Source organism: Doryrhamphus excisus, linkage group LG15 (genome assembly GCF_037039965.1).
Source record: "Doryrhamphus excisus strain RoL-2023G ecotype Guam linkage group LG15, RoL_Dexc_Guam_v1.1, whole genome shotgun sequence".
Lineage (NCBI taxonomy): Eukaryota > Metazoa > Chordata > Actinopteri > Syngnathiformes > Syngnathidae > Doryrhamphus > Doryrhamphus excisus.
Genome location: NC_136371.1, coordinates 16,355,412 through 16,382,119, shown reverse-complemented (window position 1 = coordinate 16,382,119; position 26,708 = coordinate 16,355,412). Strand labels below are relative to the sequence as shown.

The 26,708-nt window shown below is 37.7% G+C and overlaps 2 protein-coding genes across 3 annotated transcripts in view; both read left to right on the top strand.

Annotated features, from left to right (window-relative positions):
• The window catches only part of atp7b (ATPase copper transporting beta), a 205,825-nt gene that overhangs the window by 104,138 nt on the left and 74,979 nt on the right, over window positions 1-26,708 (top strand). The gene's annotated exons all lie outside the window — the stretch shown is intronic.
• LOC131104962 (fibronectin type III domain-containing protein 4-like) lies at window positions 557-26,708 on the top strand. 2 transcript variants are annotated; one of them, XM_058052687.2, is made up of 7 exons: window positions 560-910; window positions 12,553-12,668; window positions 19,893-19,994; window positions 22,506-22,608; window positions 22,684-22,773; window positions 22,837-23,003; window positions 25,725-26,708. In XM_058052687.2, the coding sequence occupies exons 1-7, from the start codon at window positions 838-840 to the stop codon at window positions 25,764-25,766; spliced, it is 693 nt and encodes a 230-aa protein (XP_057908670.2). In that variant the 5' UTR covers window positions 560-837; the 3' UTR covers window positions 25,767-26,708. The 2 variants fall into 2 exon arrangements, with proteins under 2 accessions (XP_078652843.1, XP_057908670.2); XM_078796717.1 differs by lacking the exon at window positions 19,893-19,994 and having other exon boundaries at window positions 557-910.

Below are 26,708 nucleotides of genomic sequence, written 5' to 3'. Positions count from 1 at the left end.
TTTTTTGTACTTGTAATTGTACACAATAAAAGCGAGTAATTGTATTATATTGTTACTATTGTTGCATTATGTCATATTGTTGTTATTAAATATTGATAAATTGTTCACAAATAATTTTGTTAATTAAAAAAATATTTTTTTGGTTGTTTTATATTTTTATATATTTTATTAATTTTATTTTTTATGTTTTATATTAATAATATTTTATTGTGTGTCAAAATAAAGCAAAAATCTGATCAATACCAAAATATGCAGTATGTCCACTTCATTGGTGCATGACACGTAGCTTCCTGGGTCCTAATGCCTGCCTGTTTACTTCATATCAGGGTTGAAGTACAAAAGTACATAATAATCATAATTTATTTTATTTATATAATTTATTTAAGCAGTGTCTAATTTCCTAACTTCCTGTTATAATTATGTGGCAGCCATAAATAGCCATCATTGGTGTAAGTTAGTGCACACGTGCAGCCCACGCGCAGCCCACGCACCCTCCCTTCCATTCATCCTCTGTCAGTGTGTGTGTGTGTGTGTGTGTGTAGTCAGTGATGGGTTCCCAACATGTTCTCGCTCATCTCTACCAGAAGCAGTGAAGCTGCGGGGTTGTGCGCGTCTCCATTTTTTTTTTATTTTGGCTGTTTGTCTCGGCTTTTTTGCGGCAAAAGCGCTGCGCTTGGCGCAAAACCCATCCACCTGTTTGCGTCTTCCATGCAGCGGGATGACGCTCTTCTTACTGAGGAGATGCTGAGAGATCTGTGGTGACCTTGTGGATCAGCATCCGGGAGACAAAAGGAGCCCGCCGAGGATCCGGACGTGTGCGTGCATTGACGGAAGGTGATGCCCGCGTCTTGTCACCCGGACCCCGGGCTGCTGCTCCTGCTGCTGCTGGGCTGCTGGATGGTTGGTGGAAGTAAGTCTCCGTGGCGTGATTGTGTACCTGCGTGTAAAATAGCGTTCATTAAATGACACAGAATGCATCTTCTGGTACTGCATATGTGAATTAATGACGAAAATACTAAAAAATATATACAATATAACAATTTAAGACTCTACAGGTGTTTTATCGTCATTATTTGCTGTTACTATCAGTTCCTCGGTACGTTTACATGCAATCAAATGAAATCGACTTAAAGCAGCTTTTTAAAACACAAGTCCACACATTAAATAAGAAGAACAACAAAAAGGAGACAAATAGTTTAGCCTATAATTGAAGCATTTTCAAGCAGGCTAAATAAAATAAATTATTAAATATTTATTTATAAAATATATATCACAACACCTTATATTTGTATTTTAGTTTAATTAATTTAATTTATTAATTTAGTTTAATAATTATTTTATTTAATTTATATATATAATTATTTCATATATTATATATATTATATTATATATATTAATTTAGTTTAATAATTATTTTATTTAAAATATATATAATATATATTAATATATTATATATTAATTTTGTATTGTTATTATTGTTCAATATTATGTTATATATTAATATATAATATATCATTTGCATAATATTTCATATATTATTTCATATATTATATATTATTAATAATAATATAATATATATATAAAATAATATAATATATATATATAATTAATTATTTCATATATTATATATTTTATATTATATATATTATATTATAGATATATATATCTTAATATAAATTAATTAATTAATTAACATATAATATTGAACAATAATAACAATAAATAATTAATATATAATATATTAATATATATATATTAAATACAATAATTATTAAACTAAATTAATTAATTAAATTAATCAAACTAAAATATATACAATATATATATAATATACAAATATAAGGTGTTGTGATGATATGCGGTATTCCACACTGGTCATCGGGTGATGTTGGGTAATGTCACTGCAATGCTTGGTGAGACACACAAGCACCAGACTTGATCGCCAGAACAACAGGCTTGTATTGCAGGCTTGAGTTGTCTCCCAACTGGCACAATATTCCCTAAAAAAAACACACAAAAAAAAAACAGGCTACTGTTGCGGCCGTAACCCATCGCAAGCTGAATCGCAATTCTGTCTGCCAATCATCCTGTCAATCACACTGCTCCCCTGGAGGACATATTTACATTGAGTCTTATTTGCGTCTTTAATGGGAGCCCAGGGTTCAATCCCACCCTCAACCATCTCTGTGTGGAGTTTCCATGTTCTCCCTGTGCATGCGTGGGTTTTCTCCGCGCACTTATATTGCAAAGATAATCCATCTGCCTCTCAGGTGTAGCATATCAACATGCTGCTCAGGTTGGCCACAATAAAAGGCCACTGTATTACTCTAAATGAGATTGCTTCCTTGTTGAATGATACTTTTTGAATGGACGCCGTCTGGTTTAGAGTGATATTTGAGCGCACTGTTTCATTGTTTTTTTTTTTCTGCACGGTGGATGAGTGGTTAGCGCGCAGACCTCATAGCTAGGAGACCAGGGTTCAATTCCACCCTCGGCCATCTCTGTGTGGAGTTTGCATGTTCTCCCCGTGCATGCGTGGGTTTTCTCCCGGTACTCCGGTTTCCTCCCACATTCCAAAAACATGCTAGGTTAATTAGCGACTCCAAATTGTCCATAGGTATGAATGTGAGTGTGAATGGTTGTTTGTCTATATGTGCCCTGTGATTGGCTGGCCACCAGTCCAGGGTGTACCCCGCCTCTCGTGAGGAAAAGCGGTAGAAAATGAATGAATGAATGTTTTTGCTATATTCAAACGGTATAACCTTGAATAGTGTGTTCATTTTAGGTGTTAGCATGCTAACAGAATGTTAACTTTGTAACCACTTCTATAGGTATAACCTTGCTAACAGTTAGCATGCAAGCATTGTTAATATGCCAAAGTTAGCACATTTGCATTTAAGCTATTTTCATATGTATAAATTGATTAAGGACTGTCATGGTTAGCGCGCACGTCACACAGCTAGGAGACCTGAGTTCGATTCCACCCTGTGTGGAGTTTAACACACAGTTTGCCAAAAACATGCTAGGTTAATTAGCGACTCCAAATTGTCCATAGGTATGAATGTGAGTGTGAATGGTTGTTTGAATATATGTGCCCTGTGATTGGCTGGCCACCAGTCCAGGGTGTACTGGAACAGCTGGGATAGGCTCCAGCACCCCTGCGACGGTAGAAAATGAATTAATCCATTTACATGTAGATTTAACATTTCTAAATTCAAAGTAAGTTTCAGGAAAATATAAGTTCCCAACTAAAAATTGGAGAAAAAAAACGGTGTACCCCGCCTCTCGCCCGAAGACTGCTGGGATAGGCTCCAGCAACCCCCGCGACCCTTGTGCTGCTCAGGTTGGCCACAATAAAAGGCCACTTTATCACTCTAAATGAGATTACTTTCTTGTTGAATGATACTTTTTGAATGGAAGCTTACAGAAGTCCAAAAAGGTCAAACAGAATTTTTGTTATTCAGGCTTCACGCCTCATTAATTCATAAATTTTGATTAAAAAAAGTGATTAGTTTATGCCGCCCCTCTGCATATCCGCCGTTACCACGCAAGGGGCGGCTTCCAGTGCATGACAGCAGCATATTTGGGGTAAGCGTGTGGTTTATACCTCCATATTTCAACTAGTAAAGGCATTGTTGTAAAGCTGTCAAAATGGTAATCAATTGTCTGGCAGGGAGGATTCCAGAACAATCTATCTTGCTCACATGCTGCCTTGCTCATTTTAATTATCTACAGTGCAAATCCACAGGTGCTTAAATCACACTGTGAGCCTTCGGCTTCCTTGACACTCGGACACGGACAGGTTCATCACCGAGCTCCGCTGGCTGCATACCAACAGGAGGCTAATCTGAGTATTGATTTCCCAAATGAAGTGCTTTTAGACTTCTGGACTTCACCCGATCAGCCACTCCACTCCACTTAAATGTCCTCCCCGACTGGCCAAAACATTCATTTTATCCGAGGGATAAACCATCATGTTACATTTGTTTCACACAAATTTGTACAACACATTGGTACAAGTTGGTACCGCTTATGTGGGGAACCGTTCCAGTATGTCCACCATTCATCAAGTCCCGGGCCGCCATGTTCATCTGTCATTCAAAGTGCAGATCAGTGCTTAAGTCAAAGTCGGCATAAATGGTCGACTGGTTTAACCAAAGACATTATTTTTTTATTGTCTAAAATTGCAACATTTTTATGGTGACAATGTGACATTTTTCTTTTCATATTTTGACTTTATTCTTGTAAAATTAAAGCTGTTTTTTTTAATTTCTGCTGTTTTTATTTTTTGTTTTTTATTTTCAACTTTCTTCTTGTCAATCTTCATTTGCATAATATTTTGACTTTATTCTGGTAACATTAGAAATTTTTTCCCAACCAAATTTTTTCAAAAACACAATTATTTGTTGTGTTTTTCATTGTAAATATCACAACTCTTTAAAAGGCTTTTTTGAATATTTAAAAACTTAATGCTGCTGAAATTATGTTATTTTTCCTCATAATATTACAATGTTATTCTTGTAAAATTACATTTTCATGTTAATTTTTTTTTTACTTTTTCTCCTAATATTTTGATTTTATTCTTGCAAAATTACTAATGATTTTTTCCAATTTTATTTCCATGTTTTTTTTTTTTACTTTTTGGGGGGAATTATATTTTCAGAATGTGCTGCCGGACACTTTGGGCACCCAGTGTTTCAGACGAAAATGGAAATGTACAGTACAAAACACAAAAATTGAAAAAAATTACACCCAGACACCCAAAAATATGAAAAAAGTAGGATTGTTTATTTATAAATAAAATTGTAGTTATTAAGACCTTCTCAATATGGGTTTCAATATTATTAGAGCCCTTTAGACAAGAAATAGCACCCCTATAGTCAATTTTACACATTACCCAATAAAGTAGACATAAGAGCCTATCCCAGCTGTCTTGGGGCGAGAGGCGGGGTACACCCTGGAATGGTGGCCAGCCAATCACAGGGCACATATAGACAAACAACCATTCACACTCACATTCATACCTATGGACAATTTGGAGTCGCTAATTAACCTAGCATGTTTTTGGAATGTGGGAGGAAACCGGAGTACCTGGAGAAAACCCACGCATGCACGGGGAGAACATGCAAACTCCACACAGAGATGGCCGAGGGTGGGATTGAACCCTGGGCTCCTAGCTGTAAGGTCTGCGCGCTAACCACTCGCCCGCCGTGCAGCCCTTCTTGTAAACTGTGTGTAGGAAAACAAACCAATGAAACAGTCCGCTCAAATTTCACTCTAAACCAGGGGGCGTCCATTCAAAAAGTATCATTCAACAAGAAAGCAATCTCATTTAGAGTGATAAAGCGGCCTTTTATTGTGGCCAACCTGAGCACCATGTTGATATGCTACACCTGAGAGGCGGATGGATTATCTTTGCAATCTTTTTTTCACGCTACCCGGAGAAAACCCACGCATGCACGGGGAGAACATGCAAACTCCACACAGAGATGGCCGAGGGTGGGATTGAACCCTGGGCTCCTAGCTGTAAGGTCTGCGCGCTAACCACTCGCCCGCCGTGCAGCCCTTCTTGTAAACTGTGTGTAGGAAAACAAACCAATGAAACAGCCCGCTCAAATTTCACTCTAAACCAGGGGGCGTCCATTCAAAAAGTATCATTCAACAAGAAAACAATCTCATTTAGAGTGATAAAGCGGCCTTTTATTGTGGCCAATCTGAGCACCATGTTGATATGCTACACCTGAGAGGCGGATGGATTATCTTTGCAATGCAAGTACGTGGAGTACGCATGCACGGGAGAACATGGAAACTCCACACAGAGATGGCAGAGGGTGGGATTGAACTCTGGGCTTCTAGCCGTGAGGTCTGCGTGCTAACCACTCGACCACCGTGCAGCCTTATTGTTGTTATAGTGAAGACAAAATTACGGTTGTTTGTCTAAATGTCAGCATCTTACGTTTACTGTGACGCAAAAAAAAACGTTTGAAACGACTACGGCGTCCGGTCAGCCGTCAGTACGTTAATAAAACGCCAATCTCATCACATGATATACTGAATCTACATCAGCATGCTCAGCTTGTCACACCGCCATCCCTCACAGCGAGCCATTAGCCAGATGAGGTTGCCCGAGTCGATAACGGCAAACTGTTTGTTCCTTCTGATTTAAGCGTCTGACGTCACCGAATACTCCAACATTCGAGTCCGCCAAGTCAACAAGTCCCGTTCATCATTTTTGGCTTTGTTGCGTCTGGAGAGAAAAACGCTACACAAGCAAAAAAGGAGCCAAAATTTTGTTCCAGCCTTCCCAAATGGAAGGAGGCAAGTCCACCCCCAGTCTTATGGGCCAGCATCACCCCAATATATTATATATATTAAATTAATTCATTATTAAACTAATTTAATTAAACTAAAATACAAATATAAGGTGTTGTGATGATATGCGGTATTCCACACTGGTCATTGGGTGATGTTGGGTAATGTCACTGCAATGCTTGGTGAGACACACAAGCACCAGACTTGATCGCCAGAACAACAGGCTTTTATTGCAGGCTTGAATTGTCTCCAAACTGGAACAATATTCCCGAAAAAATAATAAAAAAAAAAAAAAAAAAAAAAAAAAAAACAGGCTACTGTTGCGGCCGTAACCCATCGCAAGCTGAATCGCAATTCTGTCTGCCAATCATCCTGTCAATCACACTGCTCCCCAGGAGGACATATTTACATTGAGTCTTATTTGTGTCTTAAATGGCTTACTTACTCCAATTATGCCCTATATTGGGCAATAGGAGTGTAAAGGTGACTATAGGGGTGTTATTTTGTGTCTACGGAGCTCTAAAAACCCGCCACTGGCCACAATCGTCACTTGGGACATCGAGTTGCCGACAAATCTGTCGAAATCTGTGTTAGTGAGCACGTGTATATTGCAAAGATAATCCATCCGCCTCTCAGGTGTAGCATATCGACATGCTGCTCAGGTTGGCCACAATAAAAGGCCGCTTTGTCACTCTAAATGATTGCTGTCTTGTTGAATGGACGCCTTCTGGTTTAGAGTGAAATTTGAGCGGACTGTTTCATTGTTTTTTTTCCTGCATGGTGGTCGAGTGGTTAGCGCGCAGACCTCACAGCTAGGAGACCAGGGTTCAATTCCACCCTCGGCCATCTCTGTGTGGAGTTTGCATGTTCTCCCCGTGCATGCGTGGGTTTTCTCCGGGTACTCCGGTTTCCTCCCACATTCCAAAAACATGCTAGGTTAATGCCAAAGTTAGCACATTTGCATTTAAGCTATTTTCATATGTATAAATTGATTAAGGACTGTCATGGATAGCGCGCACGCCACACAGCTAGGAGACCCGTGTTCGATTCCACCCTGTGTGGAGTTTACCACACAGTTTGCCAAAAACATGCTAGGTTCATTGGCGACTCCAAATTGTCCATAGGTATGAATGTGAGTGTGAATGGTTGTTTGAATTAAATTAAATTAAATTAAATTAAATTAAATTAAATTAAATTAAATTAAATTAAATTAAATTAATATTATATTATATTATATTATATTATATTATATTATATTATATTATATTATATTATATTATATTATATTATATTATATTATATTATATTATATCATATCATATCATATTATATTATATAGATTAGGCAAAAAAGGAGCCAAAAATGTTTCGGTTGAGTTTTAGTCACAGGGATCAGTCTGCGTGGGCGGGGTTTTGTCGCAAAGGCTTTTGCAAATTATGAATGAGCATAAATATATAATTTGCACAGGGCCTCAATGTGCTGCGCAACTGCAGTGTTTCAGCATGTCATCGATCAATATCCGTGGTTGTCTCACGGCCATCTACTGGTCTGTATCATTGATCCTCCATCTCCCTCCCTTGTTCATCCATCTCACTTTACCAGTCACGCATGGCGCCATCCAAAAGCAAAATATTGAAGATTCGCTTGCCATCTTCCTGCGATGTAGCTCATTTGTATTTTCGCTATGTGACTTCATCTCCCGCCCGCTTGTTTGTTTGAAGTCATTGCAGAAGATTTTTGGCTGTGTGCAGAACAAGAAGGTGGGAAGTTCAAATAATACGCCGCCCAATTATCATGCGTCCGCTTTTGCACAAATTTTGCCGCAGTTGTAGACCAGTTTTTCTCGGAATGCTACCATATATACATACATATATACATACATATATACAGTACATGCCTGCTTTTAGCGAGGGTTTCATTCAGCTAACTGTCGAGACGCCTACTTTTGACACTTCTTGGTGTTACTTCATGGATTAACACTAATTCTTCACAATGAACTAGCTAGACTTGTGTGGGCTCAGTCTCACGTTTCTCGCTGTTACATTTGGAATATTTGACTCACTTCACTTTGAGGATAGAAATTAAATGGTAATTCTAAATGCTAAATCTAAATGTTAAATATAAAGCAAAGTGTTAAATAATATTATAAATATATTAATATAATATAATATAATATAATATAATATTATATTATATTATATTATATTATATTATATTATATTATATTATATTATATTATATTATATTATATTATATTATATTATATTATATTATATTATATTATATTATATTATATTATATTATATTATATTATATTATATTATATTATATTATATTATATTATATTATAATATATAATATAATATATAATATAATATTATATTATAGTATATTATAATAATAATAATATAATAATAATAATATAAAATAATATATAAATATAAAATATTATATTATATTATATTATATTATATTATATTATATTATATTATATTATATTATATTATATTATATTATATTATATTATATTATATTATATTATATTATATTATATTATATTATATTATATTATATTATATTATATTATATTATTCATTTATTTTCTACCGCTTTTGCCTCACGAGGGTCGCGGGGGTGCTGGAGCCTATCCCAGCTGTCTTGGGGCAAGAGGCGAGGTACACCCTGGACTATTATATTGTATTGTATTGTATTGTATTGTATTGTATTGTATTGTATTGTATTGTATTGTATTGTATTGTATTGTATTGTATTGTATTGTATTGTATTGTATTGTATTGTATTGTATTGTATTGTATTGTATTGTATTGTATTGTATTGTATTGTATTGTATTATATTATATTATATTATATTATATTATATTATATTATATTATATTATATTATATTATATTATATTATATTATATTATATTATTCATTTATTTTCTACCGCTTTTGCCTCACGAGGGTCGCGGGGGTGCTGGAGCCTATCCCAGCTGTCTTGGGGCAAGAGGCGAGGTACACCCTGGACTATTATATTATATTATATTATATTATATTATATTGTATTGTATTGTATTGTATTGTATTGTATTGTATTGTATTGTATTGTATTGTATTGTATTGTATTGTATTGTATTGTATTGTATTGTATTATATTATATTATATTATATTATATTATATTATATATGTGTGGTTACTTTCCTCACATTTAGATAATTTTGCTCACATATAAGATCAAAATGCTAATTGCAAATGTGAAGTTTCAATTGAAATGTAAAATATTAAATCCAAATATTAAATCAAACTCAATTCAACTGCTTCATTTTAATTTTCATTGATTATGACTGATATTTCAAGGCGTGCAGAATGTTGGGTTCTATAGCTCTTTAAGCACGGAACCCACCAAAAGACAGATTAGACTACTGTCTTTCATGAAGAAAAAACATTTGTTTCTATTTTTATTTGGTTCTAAATTATGCTTTTTTTTCTGCCATTTTTAGTTGGGAACTTATATTTTCCTGAAACTTACTTTGAACTTAGAAATGCTAAATCTACAAGTACATTCTAAAGACAGAGTCATGTCATAGGGTTAGATTATTTGTGTTTTGGTGCGACCGTGAGTAAGGTAGGCGCTTTTTGTCCCCATTTCCAAGTGGTCCTGGTCCTCCTGTTGGTTTGTGTTGCGTGAGAGTAAGGTTGAGATGTCAAAGCTGATCCACTGCAGATAAAAAGCCACTTTTCTCAAACCTGCGACGATAATTCAAGCTGCCTATCAGTGCAGTTACTTGCTATGCCGACATTACAGCCTCCATTGTCGTTAGCAGCGCGGGAGAGAAGAAATAAACTGCTCAACGACCGATCAGCCTTTTATGGGTATTTATTCCGCAGGAGGGAAGACAGTTGAAACAGACAGTTGAGCGTCTGCCGCAAGGGTCCCCTTAATGCACAGGACAGAAGCATAGTCACATAAACATCATCAGGACTTAACCAGGAGCAACAAGGACGTATCCTGGGTTAATCAGAACCTGTTGACATGGAAACGCCATTGGAGAAACTCACAACACGGCATAGGTTGTTCTAATTACCACATTAGCATAAATACTCTATTTGTTCAAATCAACTGACCTAATGTTAAAATATAAGAGATCCATTTTCTATGTCCCAGCCTACACCCTGGACTGGTGGCCAGCCAATCACAGGGCACATATAGACAAACAACCATTCACACTCACATTCATACCTATGGACAATTTGGAGTCGCTAATTAACCTAGCATGTTTTTGGCAAACTGTGTGGTAAACTCCACACAGGGTGGAATCGAACTCGGGTCTTCTAGCCCTGTGGCGTGCGCACTATCCATGACAGTCCTTAATCAATTTATACATTTATACATTATACATTTATACATTAAATCCTACCCCTCCATCTGGTACTTTTACAATCAGTAACTGTTACATTTGTTCACTTCCTGCTTTCCCAATATAATGTAAGTAATTTTTTTACTTTATTTTATTATTTTTTTATATTTTTGTATTTGTATTTTTTTTTACATTTTTGTACATTTTACATTTGTTTACTTCCTGCTTTCCCAATATAATGTAAGTAATTTTTTACTTCATTTTATTATTTTTTTATATTTTTGTATTTGTTGCATTTGAATTTTTTGATTTTTTTGATTTTTTTAATGATTTTTTTTACATTTTTTGTACATTTTACATTTGTTCACTTCCTGCTTTCCCAATATAATGTAAGTATTTTTTTACTTTATTTTATTTTTTTTTATATTTTTGTATTTGTTGTATTTTTAATTTTTATTTACATTTTTTGTACATTTTACATTTGTTCACTTCCTGCTTTCCCAATATAATGTAAGTATTTTTTTACTTTATTTTATTATTTTTTATATGTTTTTATTTGTTGTATTATAATTTTTTTATTTTATTTATTTATTTATTTTTTTAAATTTTTTGTACATTTTACATTTGTTCACTTCCTGCTTTCCTAATATGATGTAAGTATTTTTTTACTTTATTTTATTATTTTATTTATATTTTTGTATTTGTTGTATTTTATTTATTTTATTTAAGGTTTTTTTTGTCACGTACCGAAGTAGGAGGTGCAATGTTGGATGACATTTTTAGCTAATTGGTTATTTTTAGCCTTATGCATTATTTTAACTGTTTGACGATGAACTATATCAGCAAGTTGAAGTATTTGTGATTCTATTTGTGAATGAAGATTACATCAGCTATTTTTGGAGAACACAATGGTATAGGAATGATTCACTGATTCAGAATCATACTCAAAACTTAAACACAGGATCAGGTTATGACTCAGATCCGTCCTGGGTCAGATTCAAGTTTGAGCCAAAGCCAGATCAGTCAGAATCAATACCTTTGTCCTCCAGAAACTGCTGACAAACCAGCTACGTAAACCTCAGAAGCCACTGTAGCAGGTTATGATCTCACAAAGAGTATGAGTTGGGTTCCCCTCCGAGGATTTGACTCCACGGAACAATACTCACCCACCACTAAAAAAACAATCAAACACAACGACCCGCTCTGGACCTCTACCAGTCTGCATCCATGAACCTCCCCTGGTTGACAAACAACACCAGTGAAAAGGGCTCAGTGGCATCTTTACCCTCTCGCCAAAGGAGAAAGACAAGAACACTCCCTACCCATCATGCACTTCTTCTACCGTGGCACAGTTTGAATCATCCCAAGCAGCTGGATCACAGCGTGGTGCTTGAGCTGCATGGACTATAATCGTAAAGCTCCGCAGCGCATAGTGCGCACAGCTGGAAAGATCGTTGGCGTTTCACCCCTCAGCCTCCCTTCTGGAAATTTACAACATCCGTCTCACCTGCTGAGCACCCAGCATCCTCTTGTTCCTCTTTTCCCGCCAGTCTCCAGTCTTGCTCCACTACACTCCTGGACCGAAATCAAGAATCAGGAAACGGCACTCTTCCTCCCCGCCTCCTCGCTCCCATCACCTCACCTGAAAAACAAGTTTTCTTGAAAACAGCGTTAACATAAATAGCGTCAACATAAACAGGTTCTACTGTAGTCAACTCAATGGGTCCAGCCACTGGGCACCAGCCACTACAAACAATCTAGCATGGCCGCCATCTGCATTCTGTCAACTGGCTTTAAGGTGACTCCTGTTCTTCCACTGTAGAAAGTTGTCCTTACAGTGGTCCTCTATGTGTGTGCATGTGCGGTACCATGGCAACAGCTGTGCCAGCTGCCCCGGTGAACGTGTCCGTGACCCAGTTGAGAGCCCACTCGGCCATGGTGACCTGGAATGTTCCTCAAGGAGACACAGTCATTGGGTATGCCATCTCACAGCAGGTATGTGGGGTTGGATGGATGGATGGATGGATGGATGGATGGATGGATAGATGAATAGATGGATGGATGGATGAATAGATGGATGGATGAATAGATGGATGGATGGATGGATGAATGGATGGATAAATGAATAGATGGATGGATGGATGAATAGATGGATGGATGAATAGATGGATGGATGGATGGCTGAATAGATAGATGGGTGGTTGGATGGATGAATAGATGGATGGCTGCATAGATGGATGGATGAATAGATTGGATGGATGTCTGGATAGATGTCTGAATGGATAGGTGGATGGATGAATGCATGGATAGATGGATGGATGGATGAATAGATGGATGGATGTCTGAATGGATGGATGGATGAATAGATGGGTGGATAGATGTCTGAATGGGTGGATAGATGGATGGATAGATGTCAGGATGGATGGGTGGATGTCTGAATGGATGGATGGCTGAATAGATAGATGAGGGGTTGGATGGATGAATAGATGGATGGATGGATGGCTGCATAGATGGATGGATGAATAGATGGATGGATGTCTGGATAGTTGTCTGAATGGATAGGTGGATGGATGAATGCATGGATAGATGGATGGATGGATAATTAGATGGATGGATGTCTGGATGGATGTCTGAATGGATGGATGGATGGATGGATAGATGTCAGGATGGATGGATGTCTGAATGGATGGATGGATGGCTGAATAGATGGATGGGTGGATGGATGGGTGGCTGAATAGATGGATGGGTGGATGGATGGATGGATAGATGAATGGATGCATGGCTGCATAGATAGATAGGTGGATGGATGAATGTCTGGATGGATGTCTGAATGGATAGGTGGATGGATAGATGGATGGATGAATAGATGGATGTCTGGATGGATGATAGATGTCAGGATGGATGGATGTCTGAATGGATGGATGGCTGAATAGATGGATGGGTGGATGGATGGGTGGATGGATGGATGAATGAATGGATGGATGAATGGATGGCTGCATAGATGGATGGGTGGATGGATGAATAGATGGATGGATGGCTGTCTGGATGGATGTCTGAATGGATGGATGAATAGATGGATGGATGAATGTCTGAATGGATGGATAGATGGATGGATGAATGTCTGAATGGATGGATAGATGTCAGGATGGATGGATGTCTGAATGGATGGATGTCTGAATGGATGGATGGATGTCTGAATGGATAGGTGGATGGATGAATAGATGGATAGATGGATGGATGAATAGATGGATGTCTGAATGGATGGATAGATGTCAGGATGGATGGATGTCTGAATGGATGGATGGATGTAGTAACAAAAGTAAGCCTCATTCACTCAAACATGATGGTAATCCTGGAAGGCCCAGAGTCCTTGCCATGCTCGGGTGGGGGTGGTGGGGGGGGGGGGTGGTCATTGGGTATGCCATCCCACAGCAGGTATGTGGTGTTCCAATGAGTGTGAAAATGTTACTTTAGGGGGCTTTTAGGGGGCTTTTCACAAAACATGAAACCCCCATGAAGCGGCAAGGGAAGAGGATCAGTGACTATGAACTCGGTCTTTACCTCCTTTAGGCTGATACAGGGCCAAGACCTCAAGTTCCAAATGTTGGGCCCCTTTCAAAGTTAGGGGGAACAAAATTGTCTAAATCGTGTCCACAAAAGGATCTCGTCTGTGTGCTTGGATACAGGCAAGTTTTCACGCGCCCACACTCTGGCAGCAGAAAGCAGCCGCATTCTGAGTGGGCGTCATTTCCATTAGTGGAAAGGATTTTGCCGGCAGTCTGTCTCACAGGGCACCGGCAATTTGTTTTTTTAAAGTCACCTCTGGTTTGACTTTTAATATTTCACACGGACTAGCTCAGGGATGTGGAACATCTGCTGGCATGGTCTCAAAGAGTCCGAAATAGTCCCAAGGTTTTATCCTGATAAAAGCTGTCCTCAGTCTTATCCCAAAATGCGAGTCGGCATTTTGGAGCGGCGAACAATCAATTGTATTGCCGAGGGAGATGCTTTCACACGCTGCAACATCCTGAGCGGCAAAGAAGACAGAGGACAGGAAATCTGCACACAAAGACTCATTTTTGCAATGCGGATCCCAGCGCCATTGTCGTTACGCAACATTCCCAGCACAGAGGAAACCACGCTTCCTATCTGGGATGCAAAAGCTCCTTGTAATCTTTCTTCAGAAATCCCGCCATGTTGATTATTTCTGTATTCATGAGGTGCATATGGAATAGCGACTCACAATCTGTGTGTGTGTTTAAATTGAACTCATTTCAGCAACCGGTATCAAACCTGTGTGTCTAAGCAACTGTGTGTGTTCTTCCGTCAGTATTCAGATAAGGCAGGGGTCTCAAACTCGCGGCCCAAAATATTGCTTTATAGTCATATTATTATAACCGACCCTAACAATACAGTGGTCATAATTTCAACCAGACCATTTTAAAGTGTAGTAAAAATTATTTTTTTTGGTTTTATTTTGTTGAAATATGCAATATGCAATAAACAAATGTGATGTCATTATTTTTATGCATTAAAACAGGGGTCTCAAACTCGCTGATTTATTTATTTTCTCATTTTAGTATTAATCATCTATGGCAGTGGTGGGCAAACTTTTTGACTCGCGGGCCGCATTGATATGACAAAATTTACGGGGGGGGGGGGGGGGGCAGACTATATATTTTACACGTAACAGTCCACCTGGTATTATTGTATCTGTAAAATTGTCATGCAATCTGCTATTATTATTTATTATTTTATATTTATATTTAAATATTTTAAAAATAATAAAATATTATAATAATTACAATAAAATTAAAACAATAATTATTATATTATTATTATGTAAAATATGCAAATATAACAATAATATTATATATAATTAATATAATAATTAGAATTAATATAATAATTATAATAATCATAATAGTTCTAATAATTATTATAATAATCTAATAATCTAACAATAATCTAATAATAATAATTATTATTTTTATTATGTGCTTGTGTCCCTTTTTTCAGGAGCACTTTGTAAACATCAGACCATGTCAAAAAACGAAATTGATAAAACCATCAAAAGGTTGGCTCAGGCCATGATGCCAGGTTGTATGTTGAGTTTAAATGAAATACTTTGGAAAGATTGGGCGGGCCGTATTCAAACCCTTGGCGGGCCGGATGTGGCCCCCGGGCTGTAGTTTGTCCACCCCTGATCTATGGTGTAGAAAAAGTTATTATTGTTTTCAGCGACAGAACTTCAGTACAGTAAAGTCTCGTTATAATGAATTACTACTTATTACGATACTATTTTCATTTCCCGGCAAATTTCTAGTCTTTTATGATATAATTAGTTCTGTTAGTACGATACCCGGTTATTATGATAATCCGGTTACTACGATGCCCTTTTCATCTCCCGCCAGCCAATTTGGTCTGCTTATATCGATACAAAAGCAGCTTAAATCAATCTTTGCTTAAGGATTTCAATACCAAAAAAGAACACGGCGAACGGCTGCTTCCAGTCAACTTTATTTTTCACACTTCCACCACCAGAGCGCAGCACACACACCGATTCCCGCACTTGGTTCACAGGTCATGCTCAACCCGCCCACACTAGCTGGCCAAACACATGCCTGTATAGAATCTATACACACGAGAGAAACCACGAACGCAGTTGGTTCTTCTGTTGCAGGCATGTGTTTGGCCAGCTATGTGGGGCGGGTTGAGTTTGGTATTGAAATCCTTAAGCAAAGATTGATTTAAGCTGCTCGACATTGTTCTATACCAGGGGTCGGCAACCTTTATTATGAAAAGAGCCATTTCACCCCCTTGCTCACTAAAGAAAAATAGCCTGGAGCCGTAAAACATAGTATGTTTAAAACAAAATTGGAGGGAATTTGGGGGTATCAAAATAGTTCAGATAAGAAAAAATGAGTTGGAGTACTCTTGCTAGTATTATATTATATATAAACTTACATAAATATGTGTAAATTACTGTAAACTTACTTGATACCTGAAGTTTTAATGCCGCTGTTTTTAGATGATCTCTAATTTATTTTTTAGAATTGTCAAATAGCTCTGGGAAAGTATGAAAAGTATTTATAAAGTATTTTCCTACATGTTTACCTCTGAGAGAGAGAACTGAATAGCATCCTGTCTGCTCACCCTCGTGAGTCAGAACTCAGTCAGGATGCATTCATGGACTCACACAAAGTTGGAATTTTTAAAACTTATTACAAAGACGTGCATTTTCTTCACTCGGGTGTTAAAAAAAATATTCAAGCATTGCAAAGGGAGCCACAAGAAAGAGGCTGAAGAGCCACATGCGGCTCTGGAGCCGCGGGTTGCTGACCCCTGTTCTATACTATAGAACAATGTCTTTTGTTCTATACTATAGAACAATGTCGAGTGCATTATTGCCCACTTTTAATGCAGTTCGGCGCAGGATCGGATATATCGACAGTCCGGTTATATCGATATTTTTTCCGACTCCCGACAATATCGATATAACGAGACTTTACTGTATAAACTTGCCTTCCAAGAGTACGTAATGTCTGTTTTGTAGTAGTTTGTAGAATAAATTACCCGCAAAAAGTGCGACTTATACTCCAGTGCAACTTATGTATTTTTTCTAATTTTTCTAATTGCATCAAATTATGCATTTTTGGCGTTGTGTGACTTATACTCCGGAGCGACTTATAGTCCAGAAAATATGATATATGGCTAAATGTGTGTCAAAGTGAAAGCTATTGACAAAAAGGTGTTTTTCCTCTCTTATTTTGTTGAGAACTGATATTTTGCTGAAACTTACCTCGGTTCTACTGCTGATTACTAAAGCACAGAAAAAGGTACAAAGACAAGAGTCAAATCTTTCTTTTGGTAGGTTCTTAGAAAACAATATTCTATGTGTCTAGAAAGATCAGTCAAAGTCCTCTAAAACTTGGAAGGGACGACTTTAAAAAAAATGACTGCGATTGAATGAATTAAAATATAGATCTTATAAATTCCATTTACTAAAATACAGTGACTCAAAATTCCAAAAATTGGAAAAGCAGGAAATTAGACTCAATTGATTGGAGCTTGGGGCGGCACGGCGGTCGAGTGGTTAGCGCGCAGACCTCACAAAAATGGTCAAATTAACCTTTATGGAAATAAAGTCAAAATATTATGGGAAAGTCAAACTATAAGGAGTCGAAAAAAGATATAGTTGGAAAATTTAAAAAAATTAAATGAAAAAAAAATTTGGGAAAAAACTGCGGTAAAAAAATATTTTTTATTGGAAATATATTGGAAAATAAATAAATATCTAATAATACATATATATTGTGTATTATTATGGGAATAAAGTCCAAAAAATGTAAGGAATAAAGTCATAATATTACAAAAACAGAAGTCAAAAAGTTTATTGAAGAAGAAAGTATATATTATGTAAATATTTTTGGGGAAAAAAACTACCAAAAAAAGTTAAGGTTCAGGCTAATAACACCCTTTTTCACCTGTATCACAAAGCTGAGATGTCGTGTTTTATTGAAATATACGCAACTTCTTGGTCATTTTCCCTCCATTTTTGTTGAAAACTGATATTTATTTTGGTGAAATTTACCTATGTTTTACTGATGACTACTAATCTTCCTCTTGTGTTAGCTTTTTAGTATCATCTCTTATGTTAACGGGTCGATTCTGATCAGCTATCAGCTATAAAATACACTAAAAACAATAAGTTACCATCAAATTTGCTTCTAATGTCTTGGTTACATTCTTAGGCTTCCTCATCAATGAAAAAGTTGCTTTTAATATTTTTGGTGTGGGCATGTAGGCCTTTTTTTGTCACTATACCCCTTAATTTTAATTTCCAAAAATGGTAAAAATGAACCTCAAAATATTAATATTAATAAATTGAAGTTTCTTTTGTTACCTGGCTATTACTGAGGGCTATAGAACATATCTCTTAAATCAATTAGTTTTATTGATTTTCTCATTTTAGTATTAATCACTAAAGAAACATGTATGGTGTTGGGGTGAATTTTGACCCATATATATTAATATAAAGGTAGAAAAAGTTATTGTTTTCAGCAACAGAACTTTAGTATAAACTACAATCAAAAAGCAGAACAGGTCCAGATCTTGGTTCACTGTACTTCTTGCCATTCTTTCCATGATTCAAATTATAAATGTGAAATCAAATGAGTGAATTAATAATTTCAGACCATTTTAAAATGTCGTAAAAATTTTTTTTTTTGGTTTTTATGTTGTTGAAATAGAGTTTCCTGACAAAGTCAACAAGCCTTGATGCAATAAACAAATGTGATGTGATTATTTTTATGCATTAAAACAGGGGTCTCAAACTCGCGGCCCGCGGGCCAAATGCGGCCCGCGAGACGCTACTTTGAGGCCCCCCATCTTGATACCAAAGTTAAATGTTGAAATGATAGCTTAAAGCTGTGTGCACACCGGACAAAATTAACATGATTTTTGCCCCGCCCATACTGTTACCCTACCCTGTTTTGCTTTGGATTAGCAATGAAGCTAAAGGCTTATGACGCTGGGTACAAATAAATGCAGGAAATGATTTGGAATAAAACGGAAAATAAACGTCAAGATAAAGCATTTCATTAAACATGTTGTTAAAGTTAGATGGAACTGAGTACGATGCTAACTTGCTAATTGGGTCAAATTATTAAGTTTCATTAATGTTCATGTTAAAGGTTAAATAACTGTTAATACTGTACATTTGAATCTGAAAAAAATTATTTCTATGTGGTTTCTTACGTTTTTCTTATTATTATTATTTTACTTATTTATTACTGATTGATGGATTTATTGTCTTTATTTTTAATTTGTTTATTTTTTTTATTTTATTTTGTGTTTAGAAAAATAAAAATTAAGATATTTGAGAATAGTGGAATGTTTTATCAGATATTTTGGTGTACTGAAAAAGTGTAGGGTATAGCAGAAGCAAAAGCATTGAAGCATTTTTTCCAGTTTTTAATAAATTTAATAAACGTTTTGGATTTTTTTTTTAAAAACCTGATGCGGCCACGGCTTCACCCAGAACCTAGCTCCGGATGCCCCCGGGTAAATTGAGTTTGAGACCCTGAGATAAGGGATTTGAAGGTCAGGTTTAGACACTCGGAATAGTTTTTTCTGTTGCTTCCAAAATGCCCATTGTGATAAAACTCAGTTTTAAGCCTGGTTTAATAGATGTTTGTCCCCCCCCCCCCCACACAGAGGCAAGACGGCCTGATGCAGCGCTCCATCCGCGAGGTGAACACGTCGAGCCGCTGGTGTGTGCTGTGGGATCTGGACGAGGACACACACTACAGCGTGCAGGTGTTGTGACTTTCACAAACTTTACATGACGCTTCATAGACCGACGTTGTCCTTCAAACGGGGCGACTTTCAAATCGCTGAAATCTCACCGGCACCCCCCGGGGGGCTTGACCTTTCACCTCATTGCCAATAAAGCAAAATCTCCCACGGGGATCCGTTATTAATATCGAGGACGAGGACACGGCAGAGCACAAGGACAGTTTCCTTGTTCTTTGCTTTTAATTAAGCGTAAGTTCACGGTTGAACAGTGGCTTAGCGGTTAGCACGTCGGCTCACAGTTCGTGAGATCATGGGGGGTTTTGTAAGCATTTTTTTGTTCTCCGTGTACGTGCATGTTCTGAGGTTTCTTCCGCCCTGCATCCCGAAAGTATGCTTGGATAATTGGACACTCGGAATAGTCCATGGATGGAATGTTAGAGACAATGGTTTGTTTATATGCTCCTGATCAGTTGAGAAACTGCAGGCTGCACGGTGGACGAGTGGTTGGCGCGAAGGCTTCACAGCAAGAAGACCCAAGTTCAATTCCACCCTCAGCCATCTCCGTGTGGAGTTTGCATGTTCTCCTCTCCCAAATTCCAAAAAACATGCTAGGTTAATTAGCGACTCCAAATTGTCCATAGGTATGAATGTGAGTGTGAATGGTTGTTTGTCTATATGTGGATAGATGGATGGCTGGTTTTATAAATGGATGGATGGATGGATGGATGGATGGATGGATGGATGGATGGATGGATGGATGGATGGATGGATGGATGAATGAATGGATGGCTGAATGGATCGATGGTTGGACGGATGGATGAATGGACGGATGGATGAATGAATGGATGGCTGAATGGATGGATGGTTGGACGGATGGATGAATGGACAGATGGATGAATGAATGGATGGCTGAATGGATGGATGGTTGGATGGATGGATGAATGGACGGATGGATGAATGAATGGATGGCTGAATGGATGGATGGATTGCTGAATGGATGGATGGATGGGTTGCTGAATGGATGGATGGAAGGATGTTGGACGGATGGATGGATGAATGACTGAATGGCTGAATGGATGGATGCATTGCTGAATGGATGGATGGATGATAGATGGATGAGTGGTTGAATGAATGGATGATGGATGGCTGAATGGATGGATGGAAGGATGGATGTCTGAATGGATGGATGTCTGAATAGATGATGAATGGATGGATTGCTGAATGGATGGATGGATGGATGGATGTTGGACGAATGGATGGATGGATGAATGAATGAATGGATGGATGGATTGCTGAATGGATGGATTGCTGAATGGATGATAGATGGATAGATGGATCGGTGGTTGAATGAATGGATGATGGATGGATGGCTGAATGGATGGATGGAAGGATGGATGGAAGGATGGATGTCTGAATGGATGGATGTCTGAATAGATGATGGATGGATGGATAGATGGATGGAGGATAGATGGATGGAGGGATGTCTGAATGGATGGATGTCTGAATGGATGATAGATGTCTGGATGGAGGGATGGCTGAATAAATGGATGGATGTCTGAATGGATGGATGGATAGATGTCTGGATGGATGGAGAGATGTCTGAACGGATGGATGGCTGAATAAATGGATGGATGTCTGAATGGATGGATGGCTGAATAAATGGATGGATGTCTGAATGGATGGATGGATAGATGTCTGGATGGATGGATGGATGTCTGAATGGATGGATGGATGTCTGAATGGATGGATGGATAGATGTCTGGTTGGATGGAAGGATGTCTGAATGGATGGATAGATGTCTGGATGGATGGAAGGATGTCTGAACGGATGGATGGATAGATGTCTGGTTGGATGGAGGGATGTCTGAATGGATGGATAGATGTCTGGATGGCTGAATAAATGGATGGATGTCTGAATGGATGGATGTCTGGATGGATGGCTGAATAAATGGATGGATGTCTGAATGGATGGATAGATGTCTGGATGGATGGCTGAATAAATGGGTGGATGTCTGAATGGATGGATAGATGTCTGGATGGCTGAATAAATGGATGGATGTCTGAATGGATGGATAGATGTCTGAATGGATGGATAGATGTCTGGATGGATGGCTGAATAAATGGATGGATGTCTGGATGGATGGAGGGATGTCTGAACGGATGGATAGATGTCTGGATGGATGGATGTCTGAATGGATGGATGGATGGATAGATGTCTGGTTGGATGGAGGGATGTCTGAATGGATGGATAGATGTCTGGATGGATGGATGGATGTCTGAATGGATGTAGTAACAAAATTAAGCCTCATTCATACCATACAACATCCCATACTGAAATGTTAGCCTAGTGAAGAAAGAAACATGATGGTAATCCTGGAAGGCCCAGAGTCCTGCCATGCTTGGGTGGGGGGGTTTGTCGTATATTCCCTTTTGGTTTGATTCCGATGGCAATGCATTCTGTCCTGGTTTACAGTCCAGCCAACACTTCACCTTGTGTGAGACTTTTAGCGATAATAAAACATGTTGTGTTCAGGTGCAGTCTGTCGGTCCGCACGGTGACAGCCAACCCAGCCAAGCCCTCCACTTCAGGACCCTGGAAAGAACCGACCACTATCCAGCGGGAGTTCTGGACCACCGTAAATCATACAGACCAACATGGCCGACATATAACAACAAGAAGTACACAAATTCTGTTGTGTTTGTGTCCTCAGATGAGCCGGCCATGGAGGGTTTGGGTATGACGCCTCATTTGCAAACCGGAGAACTTCTCATCATCACCACCGTGTTGCTGCTTTGGGCAGGTCAGCGTCTTTGTGCCGTATACTCAAACACACACGCTCACACGCCGCCGTCTTCCGCCGCAGCCGTCATCGCGCTATTCTGCCGCCAGTATGACATCATCAAAGACAACGACTCAAACGGGACCAGAGAGAAAGCCAAGCGGCCGCTGGTCCAGACCACTTCCTCTTACTACAACGCCTCCGCTCCGAGTTCGCCAATCTACCACAATGGCGCCGTTCGCAGCGGCAGAGTGAGTCCTTTAACTATTCAACCTCTTTCCTCTTCTTCTCCTTCTTCCTGTTTTTTTTCTTCTTGCAGAACGTCCGCATGCATGATTGACAGCTGGGGATATTGAAATTCAGAACAGCCGCTGCAGTTGCATCAAGCATCTCCTAGCAACCAACGTGCAGTCATCTTGAGCTAAATATAAAACAAGTCGCCTCCAAGCATACTATGTATTCCATACAGCGTCCCATTTTCTTAATGGGTAATAACGGTTTATGGATAAATGATGGAACATCACATGATAAGGAGTAGGAATTCCAATTAATTCCATAAAATTCCCAGCCTTTTTTTTTTTACACGCCGTTACTGATTTTGACTGATTTTTTAAGGCACACAGAATATTGTGCTATTGGGCTATATCGATTTTTTGTTCTTTAGCCATCCTCTTGTGTTAGCGTCGGCACCGACCCGTTTTACATTTTAATGCAGGGGTCTCAAACTCAATTTACCTGGGGGCCACCGGGGCTAGGTTCTGGTTTTCAAAAAAAAAAACAAAATGTATTTTTTAAATACTGGAAAAAATATCAAAAAAAACTATCTTCAATGATTTTGCTTCTGCTATACCCTACACTTTTTCAGTACTTCAGTACACCAAAATATCTGATAAAACATTAAACTGTTCTCAAATATCTTAATTTTTATTTTTCTATACACAAAATAAGATTAAAAAAAATAAACAAATTAAGAATAAAGACAATAAATCAATCAATCAGTAATAAATAAGTAAAATAATAATAATAAAAAAAACGTAAGAAACCACATACAGTTGGTAGAAAAAATATTTTTTTCAGATTCAAATGTACACTATTAACAGTTATTTAACCTTTAACATGAACATTAATGAAACTTAATACTTTGACCCGATTAGCAAGTTAGCATCGTACTCAGTTCCATCTTGGAGCAGCGTCGTAACTTTAACAACAATTTTTATCTTGACGTGTATTTTCCGTTTTATTCCAAATCATTTCCTGCATTTATTTGTACCCGGCGTCATAAGCCTTTAGCTTCATTGCTAATCCAAAGCAAAACAGGGTAGGGTAACAGTATGGGCGGGGCAAAATCATGTTTCAGCTTTAAGCTGTCATTTCAACATTAAACTTTGGTATCAAGGCGGGGGCCACAAACTAGCGTCTCGCGTGCTGCATTTAGCTCGCGGGCTGCGAGTTTGAGACCCCTGTTTTAATGCATAAAAAGAATCACATCAGATTTGTTTATTGCATATTGCATATTTCAACAAAATAAAAACAAAAAAAATAATTTTTACTACATTTTAAAATGGTTTGGTTGAAATTATGACCACTGTATTGTTATAATAATAATTTGACTATAAAGCAATATTTTGAGCCACAACTGAAATCATTAGTGTACAATTAGCCGGTAAACCGTAGCCTTCAAGTTATTTCCTTTCAACTTAAATAGCCAAAAACTTACCACTTTCACACTGATAGGGAGGATAACTATTAACAGTTATTTAACCTTTAACATGAACATTAATCAAAAGTAATAATTTTTTCTGGGAAAACGATGCAAATAACCATTCATTCATTTTCTACCGCTTATTCTCACAAGGGTCACAGGTATGCTGGAGCCTATCCCAGCTGTCTTCGGGCGAGAGGCGGGGTACACCCTGGACTGGTGGCCAGCCAATCACAGGGCACATATAGACAAACAACCATTCACACTCACGCAAACTCCACACAGAAATGGTCGAGGATGGAATTGAACTCGGGTCTGCACGCCTGCACGCCAAACACTTTTCCGCCATGCAGCTTCACAAATAACCAATTATTTCCAAATATATATGAACTATTTACAATTTTCACATTTGCATACATTTTCACATACAGCTTTGTGATACAGGTGAAAAAGGGTGGTATATTAGCATGAACCTGAACTTTTTTTGGTAGTTTTTTTCCCAAAAAATATTTACATAATATATACTTTCTTCTTCAATAAACTTTTTGACTCCTGTTTTTGTAATATTATGACTTTATTCCTTAAATTGTTTGGACTTTATTCCCATAATAATACACAATGTATTATTAGATATTTATTTATTTTCCAATATATTTCCAAGAAACAATATTTTTTACAGCAGTGTTTTCCCAAAAAACATTTTTCCATTAAATTTCTTTAAATTTTCGAACTTTTTTCGACTCCTTATAGTTTGACTTTCCCATAATATTTTGACTTTATTTCTATATTAAAAGTATTCCCCAGTCAAACCAGCAAAGAACCTCTGCTCAAACTGATCCAGGGGCTTATTTTCTCTGATTATGTCAATGATATTGTTTACTAAGAATGTAAAGGTGACTGTAGGGGTGTTATTTAATGTTTAGAGGGCTCTAATGTCAAAAAATTGTATTTAAAACAGGCTTTCTATACTCACTACAAAAATATTCCATTTATAAATAAATAAATAATATATATTCCTGATCTTGTAACATGGGGGTCCACATCATTGATCCGCCTGGAACTGCCCCTGATGTAGCGTGTAGAACCGATGTAGCCCGTAAGCTAGCATGTTGTTTCACAGATATTATTATTATTGGAGACTGCACGTCACTCGCACACAGTACTTTATATGTAGATTAAAAAACAGCCGTGGTGTTTCACATAAAAGAGATACATACTTTTCATTGTGTTTATCTTGTGTGTAACCTTGACTGTTTCTCCCCCCTCTTAGCTTCACAGAGCCTCCTCCTCCATCAGCATCATCCGAGTCTGAGAGATCGGCTTCGGGATCAGCAGAGTCTATTTTCAAGTCGAATGCCGGCACAGCAAGCAGCACTTCAATCAAAAAAAGATAAAAATACAAAAAAAACTCCACAAGTACAAAGTGGCCGTTCTAGAATGAGGTTAACTACTGCCATCTTGTGGCAAAAGACTTGAAAAGAAAGGCCTCTGATTAAAAATGGATGCAGCAGAGATTTTGCTTTTCCCGCTTACGCACTCACTTCCTGTTTCCGGTGTTTGGTTCAGCTGATCCCACGATGCTTTTCTATGATCAATTTCTTGCCAAAAGCAGGGCTGCCACGTTGTGACTGAGGAGACGTAAGGTTTTGTTTGTTTTTCCATTATTGTGGCTGTGTCTCTTATGCAAATAACTATCGTAATATTTAACCGCTTTTGAACTCCACTTAGTCCCGCCTTTTCCGCTACGTATCCAAGATGGCGATAGCAGAGGGTGGTTTGTTATTGTTTGAATATTAAAGGAGCACAGGGTTGTTGAATGGAATATGAGTGAATGTTTACTTAGTATGAAGAATCAAGGTGTATAATTTTTTTCGGGGGAAGGAAATATATGTTTTTATGTAACGCTAGTGAGTGTGAATGCAGTCAAAACAGTACCGGAAGAGGGCGGTGCTGCACCAAAGTGATGGACGACACAGTGGTTCGGCTCGGCTCGGCTCCATTCGGCTCCACTCGTGATTTGGAGCGTGTTGAGAGCAAGTATACGCACTTATACACTCAGGTGTAACTTAAGTATGTTAGTACGCGAATTGAGACACAGCCAATAAGACATGATACGATTACTAACATCACGCCAGTGTATCACATGTATGCTAATAATTACAACGTAGATCAATATACATCACATAAAAACACAACTCTGCACTGTATAATTCATAATCAATTTAATAAAAATGAATTCATGTTTACATTTAAA